This window comes from Aedes albopictus, chromosome 2 (assembly GCF_035046485.1).
Source record: "Aedes albopictus strain Foshan chromosome 2, AalbF5, whole genome shotgun sequence".
Lineage (NCBI taxonomy): Eukaryota > Metazoa > Arthropoda > Insecta > Diptera > Culicidae > Aedes > Aedes albopictus.
This window is the reverse complement of record NC_085137.1, coordinates 316,358,732-316,385,345: the sequence shown is the minus strand read 5'-3', so window position 1 is coordinate 316,385,345 and position 26,614 is coordinate 316,358,732. Positions and strand designations below refer to the sequence as shown.

Here is a 26,614-nt window from a genome sequence, read left to right as displayed (position 1 = left end):
ACATGTTCCACCCACGCATATCAACACTTCTAACAGATAACTTGAAGGGTGCTCTTTTTCTGATGAGGGTGTTTATAAGCGTAGATGAATGCAGACCATACAGAGACAAAAATGTGTTTGTTCATGTGAAGCAGTCTCTAAAGGAATTCCTTGGAGGAACCCCTGAGGGAATTCCTGGAAGAACTTCTGAGGGAATAGCTGAACCCCTGGGGGAATTCCTTGAGGATTCCTGGGGGGAATTCCTTGAGGATTTCTGGAGAGAATCCCTAAAGGAATCCCAGATTGAATCCTGATGGAACTCTCGAAGGAATCCTCAAGAAATCCCCAAGGACATTTCTGAAGAAATCCCCGAAAGTATTCCTGGAGGAATCCCCGAAGGAATTCTTGAAAGAATCCCTGAGGCAATTCCTCAAGGAACCCCTGAGAGAATTCCTCAAGGAATCTCTGAGGGATTTCCGGAAGGAGTCCCAGAGGGTATTCCGAAAAGAATCCCTGAGGGTATTCCTGAAGGAATCTTTGAGGGAATTCCGGGAGGAATCCCTGAGGAAATTCTGGAAGGAATCCCTGAGGGAATTCCGGATAGAATCCCTGAGAGAATTCCCGGAGGAACCTCCGACGGAATTCTTAGAAGAATCTCTGAGGGAATTTCTGGAGAATTCCCCGGAGGAATTCCTTGAGAATATTCTGAAAGCATTTCAAGATGCTGCGAAGGAAATCCGGACGAAATTTCTAGAGAAATCCTTGAATGATCTTCAGGAGGAACCCTTTAATGGATGGATCCCTAAAGGAACTTCTGGAGCGTTCCCTGGTGCAATTTCAAGAAAATCTCTGAGGAAACTCCTGGAGGATTATCCAAAGGCACTCCTAGTGTAATCCATGACTGAACTCCTGAATCAGTCTCTGGCGGGAGTCAAAGAAAACCTGGGAAATCCGCCAAAGAATTGCTGGAAAAATCCATGAAGGAATTGCTGAAGAATTGTGGATTATCTCTTGGCGAAGGAACACTCAGCGGACGAGTGTTGGATCCATGTAGTAAATATTCTGACGCACAGGGATGGCATTCCGCACTGAAAATGTGCAAAATGCAGCTCATTTTCATATGAAAACCGCGCACACTTGCGCTCACACTGAGGAGCATGCCATCCCTGCAGACGCATTTATTAATTGAATGCTACCTATTTTTTTATTCCACTTGGGTTTGCAGTTCTGGGTTGCCGAAGACATTTGCACGTTCCTGGTGAAAATTTCAAGGATATTCTCGTATACTCTGGTATATAAATTCACAGTTCTTCGGTTGGTTCCGACAATCGAATCTTGAAACACATCAAACCTCGCTCGGCATTTGTGACCAACGCAATCTTAAATGCATGAGAGAATCTGTGCCGTTGAGTTGCTCATCGAAGTGCTGCTTGGCGCCCTCGAATCACTTCACGTTCGTTCGTTACGAGGCTGCCATCGTTATTCCTGCATATTTCGGCTCTCGACACGAAGCCGTTGCGAGATGCGTTGAACTTCTGGCAGAACATTGTTTCACGTTCTGCCGGGTTCAATGCTGCAGCCGCGTTGCGTGCTTCTCCTGGAAAATGTCTTTGCCTTCTTTCTTTGAATCAATCGTTCGTTGATTCCGTACTACGTTCTTCGGCTGCGTTGTTGATGGCTACTTTGACAGTACTCCAGCAGCTTTCTACAGAGTCCCGAACTGACCCTAGTTCGGCAACGCTATCTTGTGATTCTGCGCGTATGCAATGACGACATCTAGTTGCTTCATTCGGCATATGTCATACCGGTGTTATTTGACCACTAGTGGCCTGAGTCTATATAAGCGCAACGATAATTCCTGATCCTTGATGTAACAGCGCGTTTACCAGCTAAGCTATATGGGCCAGGTTTCTGTTCTTGAAAAGCTTCTAGAAGACAATTCACACCATCTTCAGCTAGAGGCTGCACAGACTGAACACATTACTTATACTAGACAACGGACAACACACAGAACACCCAGTGGCCCAGTGATGATTTTTTTGTTTGACGAAAAGTTTCCATCGACTGGAGCGGGAATCGAACCAACACTCCGAGGCTTACGATACGCCTAGACGGCTGCCACCGCTAACCGCACGGCCACGAAGCCCACTACACACATATGGTAAGTGGGGGCAGGATGGGTCACCTAAGAAATGGATCCCTATAATTTTCTGAATATAAATCGCATTTCTCTGTATTCTACCACTACTCTCAGATACACTAGTCAGCTATGATATAAGAGTATAAAAAGGTAATAAAGTTTGAAACCTGCTTCTTGACAAACAATTTTCAAAACATGACCCATCTTGCCCCACCTCATTTTAACGGGGGCAAGATGGGTCAGCTATAAGAAAACTCGATTTTCCTCCAACAAAAAATACTATATCTTCTAGTTTTTCTCTATACATCTAAGCTTCATAGACGTACAGATTACATGAAGAAAGTGTTGAAACATATCGGTAGATTATTCTCAGAACTAAAAGATTTTTGTTCGGGTAACCATAAACGGACTTTGAAAACCTATATTTTTTGAAGGAAAATTTAAATAATATGTTCTCAAATTTTCAGTGCTTTCATCGCTTCAATAATGTAGGTCACAGAATAACCTTTCCATGAGAAATAAAACATTTTCAAAAACTATGCAAACATACCGTCTACACAATACACGTAGTTATATGGAATGTATAGCATAAGGAGTATAACGAAAAAATATTTTGTTTTTTTTTTTCTGTGCGAGGAACGTATAGAATTTACAAAACAATTTATCACTTTTTTGTGTATCCCCGTCGCTCATCTGGGAAAATTATTGAAAGATTCAAAACATATATTGTGCGATTGAAAACGGTACTGACCCATCTTGCCCCCTGACCCATCTTGCCCCCACATACCATATGTATTGTACACGCATACACATGCGAAATTCTGTGCGTAAAAAAATCGATCACCATCACAAAAGGTATGCTTCAAAAGGCCGCTGTTATAGGGTGGCTAAAGGTGTTATAACAAATAGTAGGTAAGCAAAACATTGATCATTCTTCTGCTAAATGGTGCTTCCCATACATACATATTACATTTATTTGTTCCACATCATTAAGACAAGACATAACCAACAATAGTACGCCACAATACTCGGTTTGTGGCTGCCGCTCTCCATCCTCGGTCACGCCCAATGCTCGCCAAGTCACGCTCCACCTGGTCCGCCCATCGTGCTCTCTGCGCTCCACGTCTTCTTGTGCCAACCGGATCCGTTGCAAACACCAGCTTTGCAGGGTTGTTGTCCGGCATTCTTGCAACATGCCCTGCCCACCGTATCCTTCCGGCTTTGGCCACCTTCTGGATGCTGGGTTCGCCGTAGAGTGCAGCGAGCTCGTGGTTCATCCTTCTCCGCCACACACCGTTCTCCTGCACACCGCCGAAGATCGTTCTTAGCACGCGTCGCTCGAAAACTCCGAGTGCTTGTAGGTCCTCCTCGGGCATGGTCCATGTCTCGTGCCCGTAGAGGATTACCGGTCTTATTAACGTTTTGTACATGGTGCATTTGGTGCGTGGGTGAATCTTTTTCGACCGCAGTTTCTTCTGGAGCCCGTAGTAGGCCCGACTTCCGCTGATGATGCGCCTCCGAATTTCACGGCTCACGTTGTTGTCAGCCGTCAGTAAGGATCCGAGGTAGACGAATTCCTCCACCACCTCGAAAGTATCCCCGTCTATCGTAACATTACTACCCAGACGGATCCGGTCGTGTTCGGTTCCCAAAGAGTTTAAAACTTCCAACTTTTCATGTATTTTTCCCACGAAATTTAAATTCATGCACATGGTAAGCGCCTTCCCCTCGTAGAACAACCTTGAATGGGGGCTTACGTTTCACGGCGTGAATTGAATCCGAGTGCGTGCGACCTGCCATTGCATTGTTACGGAAATTGAACGAACTTTATTCGGTTCAGAGGTGAATTGGATGCGTTGCTGCTGAAAAAGGCCAAACGCACATTTCAATTATCCGCGCCGGTGGCCGTAATTGAGTTTTGGATCCAATGATGAGTTTATATACCGGCCCGGCACAGCTTGCCAGCTTCCAATGTAGACCAACTTTCAATGGCAGTTTTACGGCTCCCGCTCGTACTTCTGCATCCGAAACCTACTTCCGTGGAAGACGATCAAGTTTGAGATGAGTCTCTAAACGAGTCAATATGAGGAACATACTCTGTGTCGTGTGTCGGCAGCAGAAGTCAGTCACTCGTACTCGTCGATGACACACAGCTTATGGAGTAGCCGAATTTGAAGGCCTCCGGGCGGGAGGTGATGATATAATTTAATCCAATTAGCACATTTTGAACGTTGTTACGTCTATCTACGACGTGGTGTATGTCACTCGACGAGAAGTGTTGTTTGTTAGCTGTCGCACTACAGTTCTGTATGTCGGCACCTGCTAGTGCAGTCAGCACGTGTATACAGAGAAATACTTTCAATGATGCGAGACGTTCCAAAACGGTAGAAGAAGTGGATAATTGGTGAATTAATTGTGCTTTTGAATTGAATTCTGGTGTAATGGGTGATTGAGACTGATTTTAATTAAATTCATGTTTCGATTATTCGGTTCGATGATAATTATTTAATTGGGATTTTTAAATTGTAGTGGTATTATTTTGAGACAATTTGGTTCAACCTTAGAAGTACATACTGCGTAATCCGACCAGACTCATGAATGGTCAACATTTGCTTCTCTATCACCTATCACTGAACGCAAATAGTGTTTCTGGCAATTCATGATCAGTTTTGCATACTTCGATGTTCATCTTTTATAAACCAGCAAGAGTCTGATAACCGTAACTAATTCAACAAAAAATGGTCCAGGCATGTGGTATAGATTACACAACAATGGAGAGGAAAGATAAATTCAATTTATTTTAATAATGGAACGCTTCGCTAAACTGTGACACCAATGACAAGGGTATGACGTTCCGCAGACATCTACGCGGACCACTGAACAATTGGCTTCTTTAGCGGTGTTGAGATAATTCTATATTCTGAATCTGCATGCGAAACTGAGCCGAAATCCAAATTTTCATGAATTTTGGTGCCCGGGAACCTATTTAAAAATTAATTTGAAGTTTGTATGGGAGCAATTCGTCGAATCACCCCTCGTCGCATTTTGTACTGGGCGGAGCTGTCAAACAGTTACCCAGCTGTCAAAAGGTGATTTCAAAAAATCTCTTTGAAATTGATTTTAGGTATCAAAATAAAGTTCTAAAAATCTGAAAAAAATCATAGTGGCTCAGAAAAAGGTGCTCTTCTGTATAGAATCAAAAAATCGATACATTTTTCTTAATTTAAAAACCCAATTGAAACCGAGACGGACTTGTGACTGAGGCCGGACTCCCGGTGTATGATTCGCAGAAGTCTTCCTCGTCGCCACTAAATAATAAAATCCCGGTTTCTTCTTTTCAAAAGCAAAATATATAATAGCCGGTTCCGTCAAACAGAACTGCATCAACAGCTCGAGCGAGAGCAGTTTTGTGGTTTGCAACGAACAAACGAATGGATAAGATGATGCCACCAGTCAAGATCTCTATCTTCAATTATGATGATGTCATTAAGCCTGGCCTCCGCCAGTGATGGAGGCCACTTGCAAACCAATTTAAGTCTATTACTGCGATCGGAAATTAGCTTTAAAGCAGAAACTTCCCATCACTCACAGCAGCACCTCGAGGATGACCACAGCCATGCATTCCATTGACCACAGCAATATTAATAATTATGTGCTGATGGAAACCGAGATGTCTCATCATTCTGGACTGGATGTGACATGACGACTGGTTAATATTGCCCACCCATCGATCCGTCATGAGTAGTCTGGCAGCAGCGCAGCGTGATGGACCGGTAGCAATATGGGTAAACCGTTGCGTTGCGGTTGCATAGCCACCGCAGATTTCAAGTGCTTTACAATTGAACCAGAACCAGATGACGACGAATGACGATGGAACAACGCCAACGGGTGAGAGTGAAAGAGGCACGTAACTCACACCACCGACGACCGACCGATGATATCGAATGATGGGCAAATGTAACTTCACGGTCCGGTGGTTGCCCATAATGCCAATTAACGTCGCCGATGCGGAGGTATGATCTTGATGAAGCGATAAGGTTGATGTAAGCAATAGTTCGGTGTTTGTGATGGAGAAAGATAAATGTATCCATCATGTTACGTCAAATGGATCAGTGGAACGCGTGAAAAGTGTATCTTTTCGGGTCAAAAGTGTGCTTGTGTTAATACTTTTTGTTCTTCTTAAGGTTTATCCACTGATACTGAGCCTGTTTTTAATTGAAAAGCTTGGAATTTTCATACGGTACAAATACGGGGCAGCATTGATCAAAATTTTCAATCTTTTCTGATTAATTGTTTATGCAACGTTATGTCTTATATGTTTGAATCAAGTACTGCCCCATGGGTATGCAATAAACTGCTTGAAAAAGAATTTAGAAACTTTAATATATTTTTGAATAGGCTTTTAAATCTATTTTTTGTTTTTTTTTTTTGCCTTGGGGTAACATTGATCATCTTAGGGATCAAGGTTCGTTTGTGTTGAAACAAATTTAATTAGATTCGTGGTTCCTGATTTAGAATTTGTTGCCTAAATTCTAGCAAGTTATGTACTTTCTGAGTTATTTTAAATACAGTGGCGCTTCCCTAACCTCAAATCTACCTGTGCAACGAAAGTAAGTTCTTGAATTTTTTCATCAAATTGGCTTGTAATTTGTAGAAAATGACGAGAATAGCCTTTTCCGTCCATTTGCAATTTGATTCTGAACCTGGATCCTCTACAAATACATGTTTTATAGACGTTGAACAGGTAAAAAGTGAGGTTACGAGACGCCACTGTTTAAATACCCTGAACCGCGAATAACACCTAAAGGTAGGTAGGTACCTAAAGGACTGCTTAAAATAGATTGTATTTATATTTTATTGAAAAAGGAGCACTCTTGTAAAGATTTCGTGTATGAAATTCAACAACGGGTACTATTTTGAGTTGATTTCGAACCTCAAATTGTATCTAGTCTTCTTCTTCTTCTTGGCATGACGTCCTCACTGGGACAAAGCATGCTACTCAGTTTAATGTTCTATGAGCATTTCCACAGTTATTAACTGAGAGCTTCCTCTGCCAATGACCATTTTGCATGTGTATATCGTGTGGCAGGCACGAAGATACTCTATGCCCAAGGAAGTCAAGGAAATTTCCTTTACGAAAAGTTCCTGGACCGACCGGGAATCGAACCCGTCACCCCCAGCATGGTCATGCTGGATACCCACGCCTTTACAGCTGTGGCTATATGGGCCCCTTGTATCTAGTTATCATCGTTTAATTGCTTTGATATTTGAATCGTTTTGAATTGCGAAAAAAATATCCACATGCTCCGGTGAGAATCGAACCAACGACTCTCAATCCGCTAGACGGGCGCTTGCGCTTCTTTCCTCCAAGCTACGATGCCACTTAACCATCTCCGTCCCCTGAAGGCACAGAACGGAACTCGATTCCACTATTAATGCACATGATTTGTTCCTTTTCACAATCCAAATCTCCTTCGAATGGATTTAGATGATCATCTACACGTCTATGTTGCGTGTAATGTGCATGAATAGCAGAGCGGTAGGGAATTATTTTTCAATTGTCGTGAGCTTCGGGCACTGTCTATGCGATTACTTATCAGTATGATAATTAGTGTGCCGTCGGCTCTCGACGAGTCGGCCAGCCAACCTATTACAATAGTGTAACTGTAGCACCCTACAAATGTCATTTTCTCGATTATTGCTTATACTAACCAAGCGAAGTGGAAATTTCATAAACGGAAGCCATCAAACTTTGTAATTTTCAACTTGGCTTGATTAGCCTAAGCAAAAAATGTAAGCACAAGTAACCAATTGATACAACAAAGGAGTTGCATACCATCCTCCTCCAGCGAGGGATTTGGCGAGTTTTTAGAGCAATCCCATCAGGAATTTGTGGAGGAATTAAAAGATGACTGATGGGATTCTCTAGCAATTCCTGCTGGGATTGCAGAGAAAATACCTCGCAAGGGTCTTCCAGGAATTTCTCATTGGATTTCTCCAGGGAGTCAACTTGAAGTTCTTACATAAATTCCTCCTTTGATTCTCACGATTTGTTCATAAATACCTCCAAATATTTTTCCGAAAATTCCCACAATAATTCCTCCAATAATTTCTCCAAGGATACCTTCAAAAGCAAGGATACTTTATGAAATCTTACAGAAATAACTGATTTGATCCTCCTGAAATTCTTCTTGAGAATCCTCAAGCGATGTCCCTATGAATTCCTCCGGAAATTTCTCCTGTGTCCTTCAGAGATTTTTCCAAGGACTCCTACAGAAATTCCTCTTGCGATTTCTCTAGAAATATCTGCAAGGATTTGATCAAGAGTCTTCTCACATCACTACTAGAAATTTTGCTGTAAATTTCAGCAATTTCTGTTGTAATTTATTAATATTTTTTTTTTATTTGGCCTTAATACTAGCAATCCTCCTGAGATTATTTTAGGAGCTACTGCTGGAACTACTAGAAGAATAAAACTGAATCAACAATTCTTCGCCACATCACTTGGTTCGTGACTGAAGTCCCCCATACTCGGCCGCGTCCCACACTTACCAGATCGTTCTTCACTTGGTCCGCCCACCTTGCACGGTGCCCTCAAGGTCTTCTTGTACCATCCGGATCTCTTGCGAGCATCTGCTTTGCAGGGTTGTTTCCTGGCATGCTCACAACAACCCCCGCCCATCGTATCCTTCCAGCTTTTGCTACCTTCCGGATGTTAGGTTCGCCGTAGAGTGCAGCGACCTCATGGAGAACTACCGGTCCTTTCCCGTGGAGAACTACCGGTCTTATCAGCGTTTTGTACATGATACATTTGGTACGAGGGTGAATCTTTTTCGACCGCAGATTATTGTGGAGCCCGACTTCCATAAATGATGCGCCTTCGTATTTCACGGGTAACATTGTTTTCTGTCGTTGATAAGGCGCCGTTCACAAATTACGTAACGCACTAGGGGGAGCCGGGGGGAGGATGGCGGAGCGTTACGGTTCATACAAAAAAGCGTTACGCAGGGGGGAGGGGGGTCAAAAATGGTTAATTTTAGCGTTACGTAATAAATGGATGCTGCCTAAGGATCCTATTAAAAAACGATCAAATCATCATCATCATCATCATGATAAATGCCCGAGGTAGACGAAGTCCTCCACCACCTCGAAAGTGTGCCCGTCTATCGTAACACTGCTGCCTATGGTTCCGCCTACCAGCATGTACTTCGTTTTCGACGCGTTCACCGTGAGTCAGGCATGAGAGTCTATCACCTTGTTGCAGTCCCCGCCGAGATTCAAACGATCTAGACAGATCGCCCAAATCCCTTACGCAGTTTCTTACACCGTTCATCGTCGCTTTGATCAATCTAATGTGCTTCCCGGAGAAGCCGTTCTCGCCCATGATTTTCCATAGCTCTCTGCGGTCGATACTGTTGTGACACATTCTACCGTGACGTTACAACGTTTTGACGCATTCGTAGTCAGATTTTCCACTCTAACTCATGAAAACGAGCGTAAACCTTAAAATATTTTTTCATATTCGGATTCCTTGTAATATTTCTGATATATTTGACCTATTGAACATTTAGTTTTCATTAGAAAAACGTGTTCAAAATGCGCATTTGTAGCGTGACGTTACAACGCGCTAGAATCCGACCCTCTCTAACACGCTACCAACAGCTCAAAAAATCTGCTCGGATTTTTGGGATATTCTGAATTTTTTTTCCACCATTGAAATTTATTGGTTTGTTCTTCAATTCAATGGAATAAAACATTTAAATTTCGGATTTGTTTTTGGATAATTGACTTTTACATTTCGTGACGTTACAACGCCCGTTCAGTTTCAAACAGGGTTCTGCTCGCGTTGTAACGTCACGAAAATGCACATCATGTTAGAATCAGAATAATAAGCCCAATCTGCCCGAATTTGTGAATATATTACTGCATTATCTTTACTGCCTCAAGGGGAACTTTATTCTATTGAAAATCCGTTTTGTGATAAATGGCTCGGAGGGCCAAGTTATTGCTATCAGCAGTATGAAAACTCCTTCATGAAGGTTAATGGTGCCCATCTTCGGCCTAGTACCACCCATATTCATCTAATTTTGTCCCAAAGACTAAACCGTTGATATTCATTACTTCGCACCGCCAGATATTTAGATTTTGCAGCATAAAACTAATCATGCCGTCGAATTAATCATTTTTTCAATAATTTATGCAATGTCATTGATTCAATTAAAAACGCTTTAAGATGTGCGAGCAGTTATTGAATCAAAGACATACCTGAGGATCTGCATACCACTTAGGGGCATCAATTTCTGAGACTCCAGAGACAAATAGACCTAATTCTGACAAAAAAAAACCATCCTATGTATGTCAGAGTCATAATTACTTAAAGAGTTAGTGTCTTTGGCAAAGTTGTTTGATAAGTCAAGAACTTACAGCTGATTTACTATTGGATGTGGGATTCTGACACACTGGGCGACGCTAATCAAAAGTTTACAATAGTTTACAAACAATTAGAATTTCCCAAAAAGTTTTCAACAAATTTTGACTAATTGAGAAACTATTTTTTGGCAAAATTTTTGGGCACTTTATAAAAAGTTACAACATGTTGAATATTTTTTAAATATGAAGTGCATGATTTTTCAAAATTTCAACTACCACTTGTCAGTTAGAAACTTGAACCGAACGGCTTTTAAACTGAAAATTCTTGACAAGATAAAAAACTTTTCCAAAGACATCAATACTAAAAGTCTAAAGTCTAAGTAATTAGAGTCCTGAGATATATGAGTTACAATTTCATAGGTGTTACGTCTGTTTGTCGGTGATTCTCGTTATATAAAAAATAGATGTAACACTGACGTAACATCCATTCCATATATTTCAAGATCCTTACTATTTAGACAGTTGGTGTCCTCGACAAAATTGTTTGGCTGGTCAAGAACTTTCAATTGATGGGCCGTATGATATCAAATCCTTCCACTAAGAGGCGCTAGCGGGCATACACATTTTTAGTTTTACTTATCTCAGGATCGTGAAAGATGGTTGCTTCATTAAAGTTGTTTGGTAGATCAAGGACTTTTAGTTTAATAGCCGTATGGTATTAACTTATGCCACACAGTGGTGGTAGTTTCAAATTTTCAAAATCATGCCAATTTTATTAATTACCCAAAACACATTCAACTAGCCGTAACTTTATATCTCTTTATTGTTGATATTTCTCGGTGAACGAATAAAACAAACTTGTTTTTTGCGTGACGTTTCGGCCTAATCACATTTCGGCCATCTTCAGACGCAATTTGATCGCCGTAGCTGATGTTACCTCCTATCCAGCTGGGAGATCACGTACCACTAACGTGCCGTAACTTTTTATAAAATATATCAAAAATTTTCAAATTTTGACTGATAGTTCCTCATTTTGTTATCTGTAATTTCTACAAATTTGGATCCTGAGATGTATGAAATTTAAAATTTGTAAGTTCTCTAGCGCCGCCTGTTGGTGGAACTTTAAATCCAACTATCCATCAACTGTAAGTCTTTGACCAACTTAATAACTTTGTAATTTCGTCAGTGTTTCATCTGTTGGCTACTGATATCACAGAAATTTTCGGTTTGAGTGGTATTTGATTACGATAAAAAAAAAAATACAATATCACAGTACAATTATATCGTAGATTTTGGCCAAACACCATCTCCCCCGTCCTTTAAAAGTCTACGTAGTTTATGAACGGACAATGGTACGCAATTTATAAACGATATCTTGAAAAAGAGCTCATACACAACGAGAACGAAACTGTTTTGAATATAGAACTACGTTTGTTCAATTCAGAAGCCATCCAAGCCAGAAAGATTTGGTCTTTTCCACAGAACTTTTTTTTTTCGTGACGTTACAACGCAAACTTCAACCAGGTGAAACTCAGGCTTCCGTGAACCGATTTTCTTTCTTTTAGTCTCATTTGAAAGATCTTTTCGAGTACAAAGAGCATACAAAATTTCATATTTGTAACGTTTTCCATATTTGAATAAAATTTAAAAATGTTGATTTTTCGTGACGTTACAACGGAATAAAAACCCATACTATAATCAGCCATATTTCAGAGTTGTAAAGTCTTCCGATTAAAAATCTTTTTATGCTAAAAAAATTACATACATTTATCTACAAATGATGGAAGACTTTTGCAAAATCAGTGTGCTGCTGTTTAAAATACGACAGTTTGGATGAAAAGTGTGTCTAAATGACTTAAAATCACGATTTTAATGTTAATCTTAATCGTCGTTCAATTTATATTTATTGTCATACTAATATCATGTCGAATACATTTTTGGGTGCCAAAAGTAATGTAGAATGTGATAAAAATGTCAAATATGCCATAACTCAACTTTGAAAAATTGTCATTGATGATACGGGGCCCGTAGAATGTGTCTTGTACGTTGCCTTGAAGTCGATGGGCAGCTGGTGCGTTGGGACTTGTCATTTTTGGAGGATTTGCCGCGAGGTGAAGATTTAATCCGTCGTCGAGCGGCCGTTAACCCGGGAGCGGTCGCGTCGTGTTCTGAGTACACGCATCATGAAAAATGTATGCTTGTAGTACACAGCATGAGCGTGGCGTCGTTGCAGGTAGTCAAAGACGCGACTGCTCGAGGGTTAACGTAGCCGGCATGAGAACTTCCCACAAATTCATTAACGACGACGGAAAATAATCTGGAATATCATTTTGTAGACGGTATTCGAAATTGTGATCGCTCAGAAGTTCCCGTACTTCGACTTGTCACCTTTCTTGTCCTCTCTCTCTTCTTGGCGTAACGTCCTCACTGGGACAAAGCCTGCTTCTCAGCTTAGTGTTCTATGAGCACTTCCACAGTTATTAACTGAGAGCATCCTCTGCCAATGACCATTTTGCATGTGTATATCGTTTGGCAGGCACGAAGATACTCTATGCCCAAGGAAGTCAAGGAAATTTCCTTTACGAAAAGATCCTGGACCGACCGGGAATCGAACCCGTCACCCTCAGCATGGTCATGCTGAATACCCGTGCGTTTACCGCCTCGGCTATATGGGCCCTTCACCTTTCTTGTATATGGGGCAAATTGCCCCTTTCTTCCACTCCTCCGGTACCTGTTCGTTCTCCCAGATCCGGACTATTAGCCGGTGCAGGTAGGTGGCCAACTTTTCCGGGCCCATCTTGATAAGTTCAGCTCCGATACCATCCTTACCAGCTGACTTATTGTTCTTGAGCTGCTGGATAGCTTCCTTAACTTCCCTCGGTGAACGGTACAGCAGTTTCATTTGTTCACATTTCGCTTCTTCCAGGCGGCGCTTTTTCTCCCGGAAGAGATGGGTCTGCTGTTTTCACGTTCTTTTATATCGCTCCACGTTCTGCCGGGTCCCGTGCTGCAGCATGACCTCCCTCGATGCGTTCTTCTATTAAAAAATCTCTCTAAACTCATCGTTGAATCAACCGTTTGTTCGGCTCCGTTCCACATACCCGGTCTCCGCTGCTTTTTTTCGGTTCGGTTGAGCCACTGCGACCAGTATTTAGATCATTTGTGGCAATACCCGTATCCCTAGTATTTAGTGCATGTGGAGTAGTACGTCCATTGTCATTGAGAGGCAATGGAGCATCGATTTCTGTACAGATCTTGTTTTGTTATCGGCTAACGGCAACTCATAATGAACCCCAAATCGGACTGGAAAAGCAACAATCAACATCTTCGTGCTCATAATTCTACCATGGACAGGGTAGAAAAGTAACAGCAGCGCAAAGGAAACTAGTTCGATATAGTAGTATAAGAATAGAATACATTTAGGCGCTGTACAAAGTGTAAGTGTCAATTGGAATCGCCCACGCAGTGCTCTAGTGGACAAAAGAGCTGTAAATAAGGTTAAGTGATTGAAGAATAAAACAAAATATATATGTGTGTAATCAGTTTGTACCTTTTAATTCCGCCCTATTTTGCTTATCCTTTGACAGATACGCGTATTTTGACTACCACTTGTAATTTTCCTCAGTGTCAGTTATCCACACTGAGGAAGATTACAAGTGGTAGTTAAAATACGTGTATCTGTCAAAGGATTAGTAAAATAAGGTGGAATAAAATGGTACAAACTGATTAAACTCATGTAAAGAAGGTATTCTGCTTAGGGGGTTCGAAAAGCCGGTACAAGATAGTCTTGTATTATTTTTTAATGGTTTTTCAATGAGTTTCTTATACCCCGGACAGACATGTGATACGAGTGTGATGCACGTACAACGGTACTCACAGTCAAGAAAATTCTAACAAGACTGACTTGAACGGAGAGAATAATCATTGTGGCACTCATTCCAAGCGCAATGGTACAGTAATTCCCGTATCACATGTGTGTCGAAAAGTATTACATGTAATTACATAGCCAAAACCGTTGGTATAAAACAATCGATTGCCACTAGGAGAGTAACTGCAAACTTTCTGTGTTCACATTTTTGTGGAACCTTGGTTGTAATGTTATATAGCTATTATGGACATGAATTAGATTCAGAAGTTTCAGTTTTAGTTGGAAAAATGATTTGATGTGGTTGAACTTGTTTATTTCAAAGGAAATTGCATACCTTCGGGTGTTTAACCCTAAAAGGGATACCTGGGGTCCATTGGACCCCAGGCGCCTTTCAGAGCTCGTCTTTGATGGAACACACTCAGCGAGGTAACGAAACTGAGGCCATGAAGGTATCCCTTTTAGGGTTAATGGTCAATTTCAAAATTAAAATTTGCCATACAACAGTCGAATACATTAGTTGTAAGAGTTTTGACGTGATATTCGTGTTCAGAAGATCAATATCAAGTAGGGAAGGCAATTTTATATTCTTACCGATCAATTGTATGCTGATTACTTTCGCTCCAAAGTGGCATTTTGCAGAAATTATTTTGCCAATATTTGAATTGCCATATATTTTATCTGCAAAAGTTGTTTTAAAGTGATCAATTTGACCCTAGAACGGTGTTAATTATAATGTAAACGCTTCTGCGAAAGTTCATAGGAAAATTTCAAGTGGTCGACTTTTTAGCGAAAACCCATAATGACATCTACATGAAATATCCGACATCATTTATTACTAAGCTATCTGTTATTTTTATATTTTTTGATCGAATTTTCTGACGAAATCATATTCAAATTGCATCATTTTTTTTAAAGCTCACAATGCAATGTTCATTAGTAGGCTCAGTGTACCAGTTATGGCTATATTACATCAAATTGGCTATAGTTGATTTTCAACCTTGATTTATGAAAAACAACAGGAATCATTGTGTGAACACAAGATCACACTCACAAAAGATGATTGCGATCATTTAAACTTCACAATTTGCTCAAACTATGAGAGGAATAAATAATTTTCCTTATAATTTCGGCTTCCTTGCACCCTATTTCGCCATAGTGTACCAGTTATGGCTAATCCCATAAGGAATACATGCAAATAGTGCGAAGTGGAACCGAAATAAGAAAATGTGTCCATAACTGGTACAGGGTTCCTATCATTGGCACACGCCGTAATAAATACTTAAAGTGGTTTTGGTTTGGTTTGTTTATTTTTCCTGTAAAGTATGGAAACTACACAATCTTTTGACTTATTGGAAACATTCGTTGGTCTTCTTCTTATTTTTGTAGAAATAGTTTTCCTTAGGCAGTGCGATAACTGGCACAGGCACCCTATCTCTCCACAAATTTCTTTTGCAGTTTGCACAAGAAACTGTCATGAATTGCATTCCTAATTTCGTAGAAAACATCTCTCAAACAGCCAGACTCAACCATATTTCTCTAAAGAAATTCTGACTGAAATTATTGTAAAAATTTCAACCTAAATTCTCTAAAGAGTTCTTCTATGCCTCTATGCCATGTCTAAACATTTCTGGAGTTTAAATTGAATATGCCAAATTCAACCCCAGATCCCCTAAAATTTCTTCCGCTAGAAATTTCTACAAATTTTCAACAAACTCTATGGAAAATTCTTTAAAATATCTTCAAAAATTTCTAGGAGAAATAAACAAAAATAATCAAAATGCATTTTTTGACCTTGCATTCCGTATAGTTTTGAAATCCGGGGTGAATTATTTCTGGAATTACTCCAGAAATCCAGGCAAAGGTTTCCTCCAAGATTTACGGTAAAACAGCAATTGCACAACACAGACTAGTTCGAATGAAAAGTTAACGAGTTTTGTGAGCGAGTAATACTAAGTGCTTTTTGACGAATATATACCGGTGAGCTCGTTCCATGCTACATATTTCATTTTAACACATGTTACATATATTTGATTTCAACCAATAAGGTTTTGTTTTGTACCCGAGAGGCCATTAAATAACGACGCAATATTTTCAAAATCGGTTTTCATACACATGTAGCGTATGAATCAAGGTATCTTCTGAATTTTTTTGTGGTGGGAAATGTTCTCCAATTTTGCAGAAACCATTTTTTTGTGCAATTTTGTTCAAAAATGGTTTCTGAAAAAACGAAAAATATTTTCCACCACATAAAAAATCAGAAGATACCTTGATTTATACTCTACATGTGTACGAAAACCGATTTTGAAAATATTGCTTCGTCATTTAATTAAAAATCAAAAACCAAAAAGTGAGGAAATGCTTTCACCCAGTTTTGCCTTAAAGCATCAAGCCAAATATTCCTTAATTATCATGTTATGTAGATACCAACGGTTACTTCCGAAATTTTGAATGACGAATTGTTGGAAAACGACAACGAATTGACACCCGGCCGGGCATTATCGCCGGGTGACATTGGGTATTATCGGCAGGTTTATTCTCTTCGTTATGAGGGGTTTTTAAAGCGAAATTGCATGAAACTTGGTCGTCTAATTCAGCTTTCTTGGGAATGATTTGACGCCACGTTTGAGGTCAACAGGTTTCAAAAAGGCCCTCATGACGATGAGAACAAAACTGCCGAAAATACGTAAATTCCCGCAAATTACTGATATTCATATGGGTTTTCTTGACCATTGAGACACTCATCCATCTCCTAAAAGCCCCAAGTTACCTGACTCGGCTGCGCAGTAAATCATTTCCTTGTTTATTTTCCACTTGCATCTCGTTGTGTCAGTCTCGCGGCGGGCGGGCGGTGGTGTATCGCGTATTTGTTTACGTGTATTTACGCGGCTTGTACAAACAGTGATAAATAGCACGTCACTATCAGCTATATCAGTTATGCATTCTTCTTATATTTATTCTTGTTTCCACTCGCGCTTGGATGCCGGTTGTAGCAGACGGGACGGGAGTCCGACTTAGCGCGTCATGCCGCTTTTATGCCGGCCGGGCGGTACTGCGCTGTTATCTACCAAAGTGTGTACGATGCCGTCCCGCTGCAAGCATGCGATTTTTTCCACACTTTTACTCGTAAATAACTCACAAACCGCGCTCAATCAGCTTTCAAATTTTGCATATTTTTCACTTAAGCAGTTTTTCCTGCCCCAGAACGATCGTTCTGCAGGCGCCAAGTCTTATCATCTTCGTTCTGTTCTGAAAGAACTCGGTAATCTTTTCCATCGCTCACCTTGGCTGATTTCGCAATTTTCACATTTTCCAACTGTGCAAATCTCCGAAACCAGTTCTGGTGCAGACGTAATCTACTCCTATTTCAGTTTATCCACTTACAGCTCCCAGTTACCAGCATACTGCTTGTGATTTGGAAATTTGAAAAAGAAAATCCATGGGCACCCGCTTGCTCACATTCCAGGTGCTGCAGCAAAAATTTGTCTTTCTGTGAAATTCCTCGAATCTGACGCAATCACCGAATCGCTGCACGTTTTTTCAATCTTCCTAAAACACACATTTTCAACAGTCGAAAAAAAAACTCCAACATCCAGTCCTAATTCATGTTTCATCGTTTTTTTTCCTCCTTACAGCTACCAAGAAACAGAACGGTGCCACCCTGCGCTCCAACAGTCTCAATTCCGGCTCCCGGACGCCACCGCTGGAGCGGAAGAGCAAGTTCAGCGCCTTCGGGCGCTTCTTCAAGCCGTGGAAATGGCGAAGAAAAAAGAAAAGCGAAAAGTTCGAGTCCACCTCCAAGTGTAAGTATATTTCTTCAGCTGATGTTCGCTCATTGATGACTTTTACCGTTCAAAGTTAGTTGGTGTTACATCTCTCGTCGTTCATCGTTCATGCGGTGTTAGTGACGGGCAAGAAATGCTCGTTCGAACCGTTCCGATTAGACATTTGACTTGCTAATGGTCGACGTTTCTTGTTACTGTTATCGTTGATTTGTTTGGCAGTTTGGGGGAGATACGAATGAGAGATGCTTGCTGCTGGTTGGAATGTGCGTCGTAGTGAATTACAATTACAACGAACAGTAATAATGACAGATCTAATCGAATCAATCGAGAAAAGTTGAAACAAGTTCAGGGCAAGTCGGGGGGCTCTTGAAATTTATGATGTTTTGCGGATGTTGATCGTTATGCAAATTGAATTTTAATGTGACATGGAGACTAAGTATTCTATGCGATTACGCAATACGTATACCGGAATGTGCCTTGTTTTCGATGTTTTCTTGATTATGTAGCTGCTAAATTTCCAAAACTTCTGTTAGGGAGCATCTACATTTTTTGAGCGATTTTCGAAACATCCTTGTTGGTAGAGGAAAAAAAAACTCCCAGCGGGCTTTAATTTGCGCAGCTCAAAGCTAAAAGAAATGTAACTTTTATTTTACCGTTTCAAATGGAATTCATATTGTACATACATTTAGTCTTTCCTTACCGGCTCAGGACTCTAGCCGTAGAAATTCAGGACGCGGAGGAATTCAGTAATCGCTACCTAAACAACCAAGCAATAATAGTCCTAATCAATGCATTATTAAGCAATCATCGGGGTAATCATTACCTAGGGTAGCGAACCACTTGGGCAGCGGCCGGTATTTTGGACACTCTTCGCTATAACTCAGTCTATTACAAACCAATTGATTTGAAATTTTGTACACTGCTAGATACTACACGTATCTCATCGCGTTCCAAAAATTGTGTCAATTGGTTCAGAATTGGCTGAGTTTCAGCAGAAAAGTGCCCAAAATAGGACCCCTGCCGAATTGGTTCCACTTTCCTAATCTTACTACAGAGACGGAGGAGAAGTTATGCTAACGTATGTGCAGAAGTGGCGTGTGATCTAGTATTCGAACCTGTAATATGGATCATTAATTAGCAAACATACTCCTAATATCCAAAGTAAAGAGTCCACTCGCCACTCACACAAGATATACTACGATTTCACATATCACAATATGCTATCGTATCTAGCGCACATTAGCTCGACACACACCTAGCGAAATATAGCATTATAAATCTCACAAAATATCATTAATTTAGAATTCACTATCTCGTGGGAACAGCTTCCGTACATTCCATTCGCCATGCATCGGTTTCTCTGGCTATTGTCTGAAAGAATGACAATCTGCTTCGTACGTATTCTGCAATCGACGCTGATGGCTATCATTGTCCGTGCTGCCAGAAAATTCCCCGCCCCGTGGATCGAGGGGAGGGTCCACCGTAGATCCACCAAATTCCATCATCGCCAATTTTACAACTGGATGTTTCATCTTACCGGTTGTCGTCCGCACAATCGCTTGCCAAACTCTCCCATCATTACCAAAAACTACTTCATCTACAATACCTCTCGTCCACGATCTTCTTTTGCCTTCGGCTACATAGACAAGGTCGCCGACCTTCAGAGACCTGACTTCATCCAGCCACTTAGTCCTCCTGTTGATGGTTGGGAGATACTCTTTCGACCATCGCTCCCAGATGCCGTTCGCTAACTGCTGAGATCTTAGGAAGCTACTCCGCAGGGCACATCCTAGATCGACCGGCGGTTCCATAGGCTTGTGCGCACCAGACGAACATCCGAGTATAAAGTGGTTTGGAGTCAAGGCTTCGGAATTATTCATCTCCTGCGGCATGTATGTGAGCGGTCGGGAGTTGATCAACCCCTCTACTTCGACAAGCGTTGTCCATAATATTTCGTCGGACAATTTGCGCCCATCATCTAACGTACTCATGCTTTCTTTTACGCTCCGCACCTTTCATTCCCACGTTCCGCCCATGTGCGGAGCGGAGGGGGGATTGAAGGACCGTTTGGTACGCGCATCGGTGAAAGTACCAGCGTAACCAAGAGCTATTTGCTTTTGTAGTTCTCGGCTGGCATCCACGAAATTAGTGCCGTTGTCAAGATTCGGTCGATAAATCGTATGCAACCTCCAAGTAGACGGCACGGACCACAAGACAAGTAAAGACTGCTACGTATCGCTTTTCTTTGCGCCGACCAACAGTCACTTCCAATGGGCCCATGTAATCGATACCAACGTAGCTAAAGGGTCGGACGTTCGGAATCAATCGTTGTTCGGGTAAAGGAACCACCCGAGGAGAGAACGGTTTACATTTGCGTACCTTGTGAGCGATAAAATTCCGGCTAACATTTCCAACAGCCGAACGTAGACGCGATATCTCGAAACGTTGACGAACTTCGTTAATGACCGTTTCTCTGTTCGCGTGGCCGCATTGATGATGGTAGAACTCCAACAGTGGCTGAGTAATCTGTTTGTCCCTGGGGAGTATTATAGGGAACCGCGCGTCGAAATTCGCGTGGGCAGCGGCAGCTATCCTTCCTTCCATTCGGACAATTCCGTATTCGTCGGCGAACGGTGACAGTGTTTCGGACTGCCATACCACGGGAGGCTGCAAAGCTTACATATCGTTTGCCGTTTTCATTCGATATGGCGTGGTTCGTAGGAAAATCAGAGACTCCTCTCCTCTCTAAAATGCTACGTCAATGATCTACGGTCCCTTAAGAATTTTCATGGTTTCGGGTCCGTATGAAGTTGACCATCAATATTAACTTCTTTTCTCGATCGTCCTTGATATAGTGTAGGTAAGGCAGCGATTGTTTCAACTGGCTAGGATAACACGGACAGTTTAGCTTTAGTTGTAAAGCCGTGGGTATTCAACATGATCATGCTGAGAATGACTGGTTCGATTCCCGGTCAGTTTAAGAACTTTTCGTAAAGGACATTTCTTTGACTTCCTTTGATATAGTGTATCTTCGTGCCAGCCACACGATATACACATGCAAAATAGAAGCGCGCTTCACAGTTTTATGGCAGAAATGTCTCAAATGGAGGATAACGTGCCTCTGGAGCCGGCCTTCTGATCAGTAAGGACCTCAAGCAGGCCCTGATGAGACTTCGCAAGTCAATAATGGCGGCTAAGCAGGGTCATGAGAAATTTATGGCAACTATGGCAGTAGAAGAACTCGTGAAGTTGAAGGTGTGGAAGTCTTCTCAGGCGGAGGACTTCGAATTCGTGGGCTTTTAGGGATGCCTACCCGATTGCTTACTACAAGCATGCTTATTACAAGCATGCTTATTGTAAGACAGCCGTCAGGTGAAGAGCTATCATGCGGCGCTCGCAAGGCTAGGAGGTTGCTAACCCCTAAAATGAAGAGCAGGATTGCCAGCAAGTCGGACTCCGACCAGGCGTTCCGGAAAGCTGAGAATGGTAGGTCTGCTCCGGATCGAAGTGAGCAGGGCATTGCGACCATGTGTAGGCCCAGTCATCACAGATTGGGGTGGGTCAGGGGAATGACGCACCTTGGATACTAGAGGACAGAAAGATAAAGAAGAGGAAGATGAACAGAAGCTTAGGGACGCTAAGCCAAGGAAAGGCAGGAGGGCAGATGCCAAGCGAGAGAATGATGACACCCTCCTAATGAAGCCGGACGAATATAAGCACAAGTCTTGAAGGCGATGAGGAGCGACATCCAGTTCGTTGATCTTGGAGTCGACGTATCCAGTATTCGACGTACTCGTACAGGCTAAATAATCCTCGAGTTCAAGCGCAAGGGAGCTGCCTACAATATCTAGCGGAAATATCCTTGGTGAGGGCCGCTGATGTTGGTGTCTACATCTTACGAGAGCTTCGTGGTCGCCAAAGTCAACGGGGTCTTCTTCTGTAGCTGCTATCGAGCATTTCACGCAGATGGTAGACTATATGATGGCGGAGTTGACAGAGCGAAGACTGGTGGTTATAGCAGCGGGTGACTCCAATGCCTGTGTCGTGGAATGGAGAAGCCGTTCCACCAACCAAGGAGGTCAGATCTAGCTAGAGTATTTTTCACCGGAACGGATCGGCGTCGAACATCGATATTACTTTCTGTATGTTCGCTCGAATGTATGTTATGCCAAGTAGGTCAAACGTTTTCTCTTTTGGGCAGCAAAATGGCAAGAAATGCGTTCAATGGTTCCAGTTGGGCAGCTATTTCCAGAACGCTCCTATGTCTGAGGATAACTGAGTACCTGAGTACAAAATTCTCGAAAATTATTTCCAGATTACTTGTTATTCGGGTTTCGACAGAGATAGGTTGAAAGTGCTTTCGCATAACCTCAGAGGTTCCGCAAGGTTTCATTCCTAGTGCGGTGTTATGAAATATCATGAATAGCGAGGTGTTGAGGTTACAGTTCCCAGTGAGCGTGGCTATCCTCTGCTTCGCTGGAAGTCTACGGTGAATCGTTCGAAGAGTTGAAGTAGACTGGGATATTTTTGGTTTGCAGATGTTTCATCGCCAAACGTCTCGGTACTATAGAAGCGGTGGCGCGAGGATTCGTCGAGCAGCTAGGTTAGTCACAACCAATAAGTGGTCTCAGAGCTCAGAAGTCGACTACGCAGGACAAACCAGTACCCTATAGTCGAATTCGACCCTTCTATCGGGCAAGTGACCGCGCGGGAGATTCCCTGGTACGTCGTTGTCGTGGAGGCAGCCTACTAGGTTGGCACCATATCTTGCTATCCTCCGGAAAGAGCGAGTCGCGGAGGAGTTTCATAATGTTGCAAGAGAGTTCCAAGAGGATGTATTAAAGTGGGATTTCTAGCGAATTGCATAAGAGTTTCATGAAAGCCTACCAAAACCCTTCTCTTTACAGCTAGAACACAACAATCCTTAACCAGATGATCTTTCTTCTGGTATTTTCTACACTTCGCCGTGAACTTACATGGCTTCTGCTTGAATGCGGCGAAGGTTGTAGGTCTGTAGCCATCCTGTTGAACTTCTTTAACTCTTCAGCCAGTAATATTTGTAGGATAAGGTCTTTCGCTTCTTTCAGCTTTGCGCCGGTTAACTTCAGTTGTCTCACCAACTCGTTAAGCATCTTCAAATGGTCCTTGAAAGATGCTATTTCCGCCATCTTTAGTCTCCCGGGTTCCGGACAAACAGGGTAACCCACTTAGCGAGATAAAGCCTGCTTCTCAACAATAACAGTTATTAACTGAAAGCATCCTCTGCCAATGACCAATTTGCGTGTGTATACCGTGCGGCAGGCGCGAACTTTATGCCCAAGAAAGTTAAAAAAATTTCCTTTTACGAATAGTTCGTTGATTGACCAGGAATTGAACACGTCTCCCACAGCATAGTCTCGCTGTATACCCGCGCGTTTACCGTTCCTGCTATGTGATCCGTAATCAAAATTACTGTTACTGCTCAAATACATAAACGAGACAAGTGGCTACCGATTTGCCTTGAATTTCCATTTGAAATACAGCCAGCAAAGCATCTCTCAAAATTAAAGTGTGTAATCATATTGTAAGATTGTTTCTTCATCAACTGTTAATATTTTTCCAGCTTGAACACATTTTTTAAATCATACGTCATTTTATTATTTATATTTTTTCATTTTCTCCCATTGGTCGCACTTGCAGCTTTAGAACGTAAAATATCAGTACGTGCCAATCGCGAAGAACTTGTACAAAAAGGCATTCTACTGCCCGAGAGTCCCACGTCGGCGCTGTCCATAGCTGGTGAGTATCGCATTTCACATTTTTCTGTGTTTTCCCTCCCATTCACTCCTTTGTTTTTCGGAACAAGATGCTTGAGATCGTCTCAACAACAGGGTTAGTTTTGGGTCAGTAAGATCTCTTCATTAACGCTTTTTCCATTAAATTGCTCCACATTAAAATAAGGGTTCGCTTTTATTCCCATACCCATAACGAACGGGCATTCCGCTCTTTAACAAGCGTGTTGCAATCAACCAAGCAATCTGATACTAAAACCCCCTTTTTCTTCCAAATTTTTATCTCATCCCCCTCGTTTTTTCTCCAACCTCCAATCGCGCACATTTCGACGAAACTAACCGAAAACAATAAAACAAAAAACAAAAACGAACGAAAATCCCAAAATTCACCTGCGCGCAGCCATTTGTATCAGTCCCACGGAATCGTTGACGTGGTCAACATCATCCCATAGACAACTGCAAACCTTCCATCAGCCGAACCATTATCGAAGCCAAAGTAAGTCTCGTTCTTGCCTCTGTTCTCTGTGTGAGCCCAACCACCCCCCTTTCGCTAGCTAGCAAAATAACATTTCACGCTGTGTTTTTGTATTGTGTAGCTTTTAACTCCTGCTGATTTTCTAGTACATACATATCTGTCTCGCACGCACTGTTTCTCTTTCTATCGCACTTAGGTAGGGGTGTACATGGACGCACTGGTGTGAACAATCTACTATAGGGAGAGGTGGGGGCCCAAGTAACTTTTTTAAGTGAATTAGCCTTCAAGAGGTCCTTAGAACCATAACTAATTGAATAAAAAAGATTTGGCTTTATCGCGGTTTTCAGTACTCTAGAAATAGTTAGACCTTAAAATGTTGCTTGGAGGGTGTGGTTCCTTATATCTATTGCTCGAACAATTTTCATATTCTTTTCGAGTTGGAAATAATTTCAAACGAATATATTGATAGTTTTAAATAATGCATTTTTGCAGGAAATATCATCTCGGATAATCAAATATCCTGGATAATTGAACCATTGGTTTTTGTTTCCATTTAGCTTTTTGTAATAGGATAACTTCACTATTTTTTTCTGTGGATTCTTCTAAGAACGCCAATAGAAAATCGTTCAGAAGATTCCTCTACCAAACATTCCAGATGCCTTTATCGATAACTTCTGGAGATTTCCGTAAGAAATAATTTAGAAAATGTTTTAGGGTAAACTCGTGACGTTTAGTCTGGGACTCCACCGAGAATATCTTCTGGGGAATAGAAATTTCTACAGAAACTTCTGCATGATTCGCAGAAGAAAGTCCTGGATGATTTTCATAAGGAACTCCCGATAGGCAATACAGGAATATTTTCATAAAGACCTCCAAATTCCTGGAATAATTCGAAAAATGTACTGTACTAAATGTACTTGGAGGATTAACACAATGAACTCCTGCAGGATTTCTAGAAAAGAGAGCGGACCTGGTGTGACGGTTTAAGCACGTGACTATCACGCCGAGGACCTGGGATCGAATCCCACTCCCGACAAACTCGCAGATTGTGAGTTCGTCCTTCGGAAGGGAAGTAAAGCGTGCGTCCCGAGATGAACTAGCCTAAGGCTAAAAATCTCGTTAATACAGATAAAAAAAGTTTTAGAAAACAAAAAAAAACTCTTGGAAGATTCTCAAAAGGAACACCTGAATAAACTACTGTAAGAACTCGAATAAGAATGAAAAATTCCAGGAGGTATTTCTGAGGGGTTTCCACAATAAACTTCTTGAGGACTTTTGGAAGAAACATTTGAAGAATTTCTAGAAAGAAACCCTTAAAAAATCTTGAAGAAACCTTTGCTGATTTTTTTTGCTTTATTTTTGAAACATTCAGCCCTGTGCTGGTTCTTCTCCTTTCTAGTTGAATTTGATCTAGAGATTTCTACAGGAATTCCTACATGAGTTGTAGTTGGAAGTCCTGTAGGATACTCACAAGGAACTTCTAAAAGCTTCTGAAACGAACAAAGGCTGTCCGAAAAAAAAAACGATTTTCGGAAAGTCAAGGTGCTCAACCCTTATATGAAAGAGAGAGAAATTAGATCGCTGAATGGCGCTGTAGCCAATAAATTCATTTATTTTGTTTCATACCGATGTATTTATCCTTTATTTTAAACACACATGTTGTTGTGGATTTTTTGTTTTGACTATAAAATTTGGTTTGATACTTGTAGGACCAGTACTGACGCTGTCAGGGCGTGGCAAACTAGATGTTGGTTACATGCTCTGTGGCTAGTTTTTCTACTGTACTAAATATTAGATAAAACTTTCATTGTTGAAAATAAAAAATAGTACATGTATTTTTTTTTTATCAAATTTTGATGAAAATTGCTCACAAAAAATTTCTGCCGTCAGCATAAACACAATATTTCAAAAAATCAATCCTCTTCAAACATGCTTGCAGGTCCATAAAAAATATACAAATATTGATAAAATTCAGAAGTTGAAAAAATATTACGGTTTTTTTTAGATTTTCATAAAAAGGATCATTTTTCAAAAATCGTCCAGGCTGTTTTTTTAAATCGCAATATTCTACAAAAATGGTTCAAATATGCATATCTTTCATTTAAGGGTTGAGCATCTTGGAGTCCAGAAGAAACTCTTGGAATGATTCGAAAAAGTACTTCTGGAGAATTTCTACAAGAAACTATAAAAAAAAAAATCCAGAAAAGTTGCCAAAAGACACTTTGGTGG

General features: G+C 41.3%; 1 protein-coding gene across 5 annotated transcripts in view; it reads left to right on the top strand.

Moving 5' to 3' along the window:
* LOC109412528 (AF4/FMR2 family member lilli) overlaps window positions 1-26,614 on the top strand; it is a 635,361-nt gene that overhangs the window by 210,361 nt on the left and 398,386 nt on the right. For all 5 annotated transcript variants that reach the window (XM_062852329.1, XM_062852328.1, XM_062852324.1 and 2 more), the window contains 3 exons: window positions 17,990-18,157; window positions 23,819-23,917; window positions 24,311-24,406. In XM_062852329.1, the coding sequence (XP_062708313.1) occupies window positions 17,990-18,157; window positions 23,819-23,917; window positions 24,311-24,406 (363 nt within the window). The remainder of the gene's footprint in view (window positions 1-17,989; window positions 18,158-23,818; window positions 23,918-24,310; window positions 24,407-26,614) is intronic.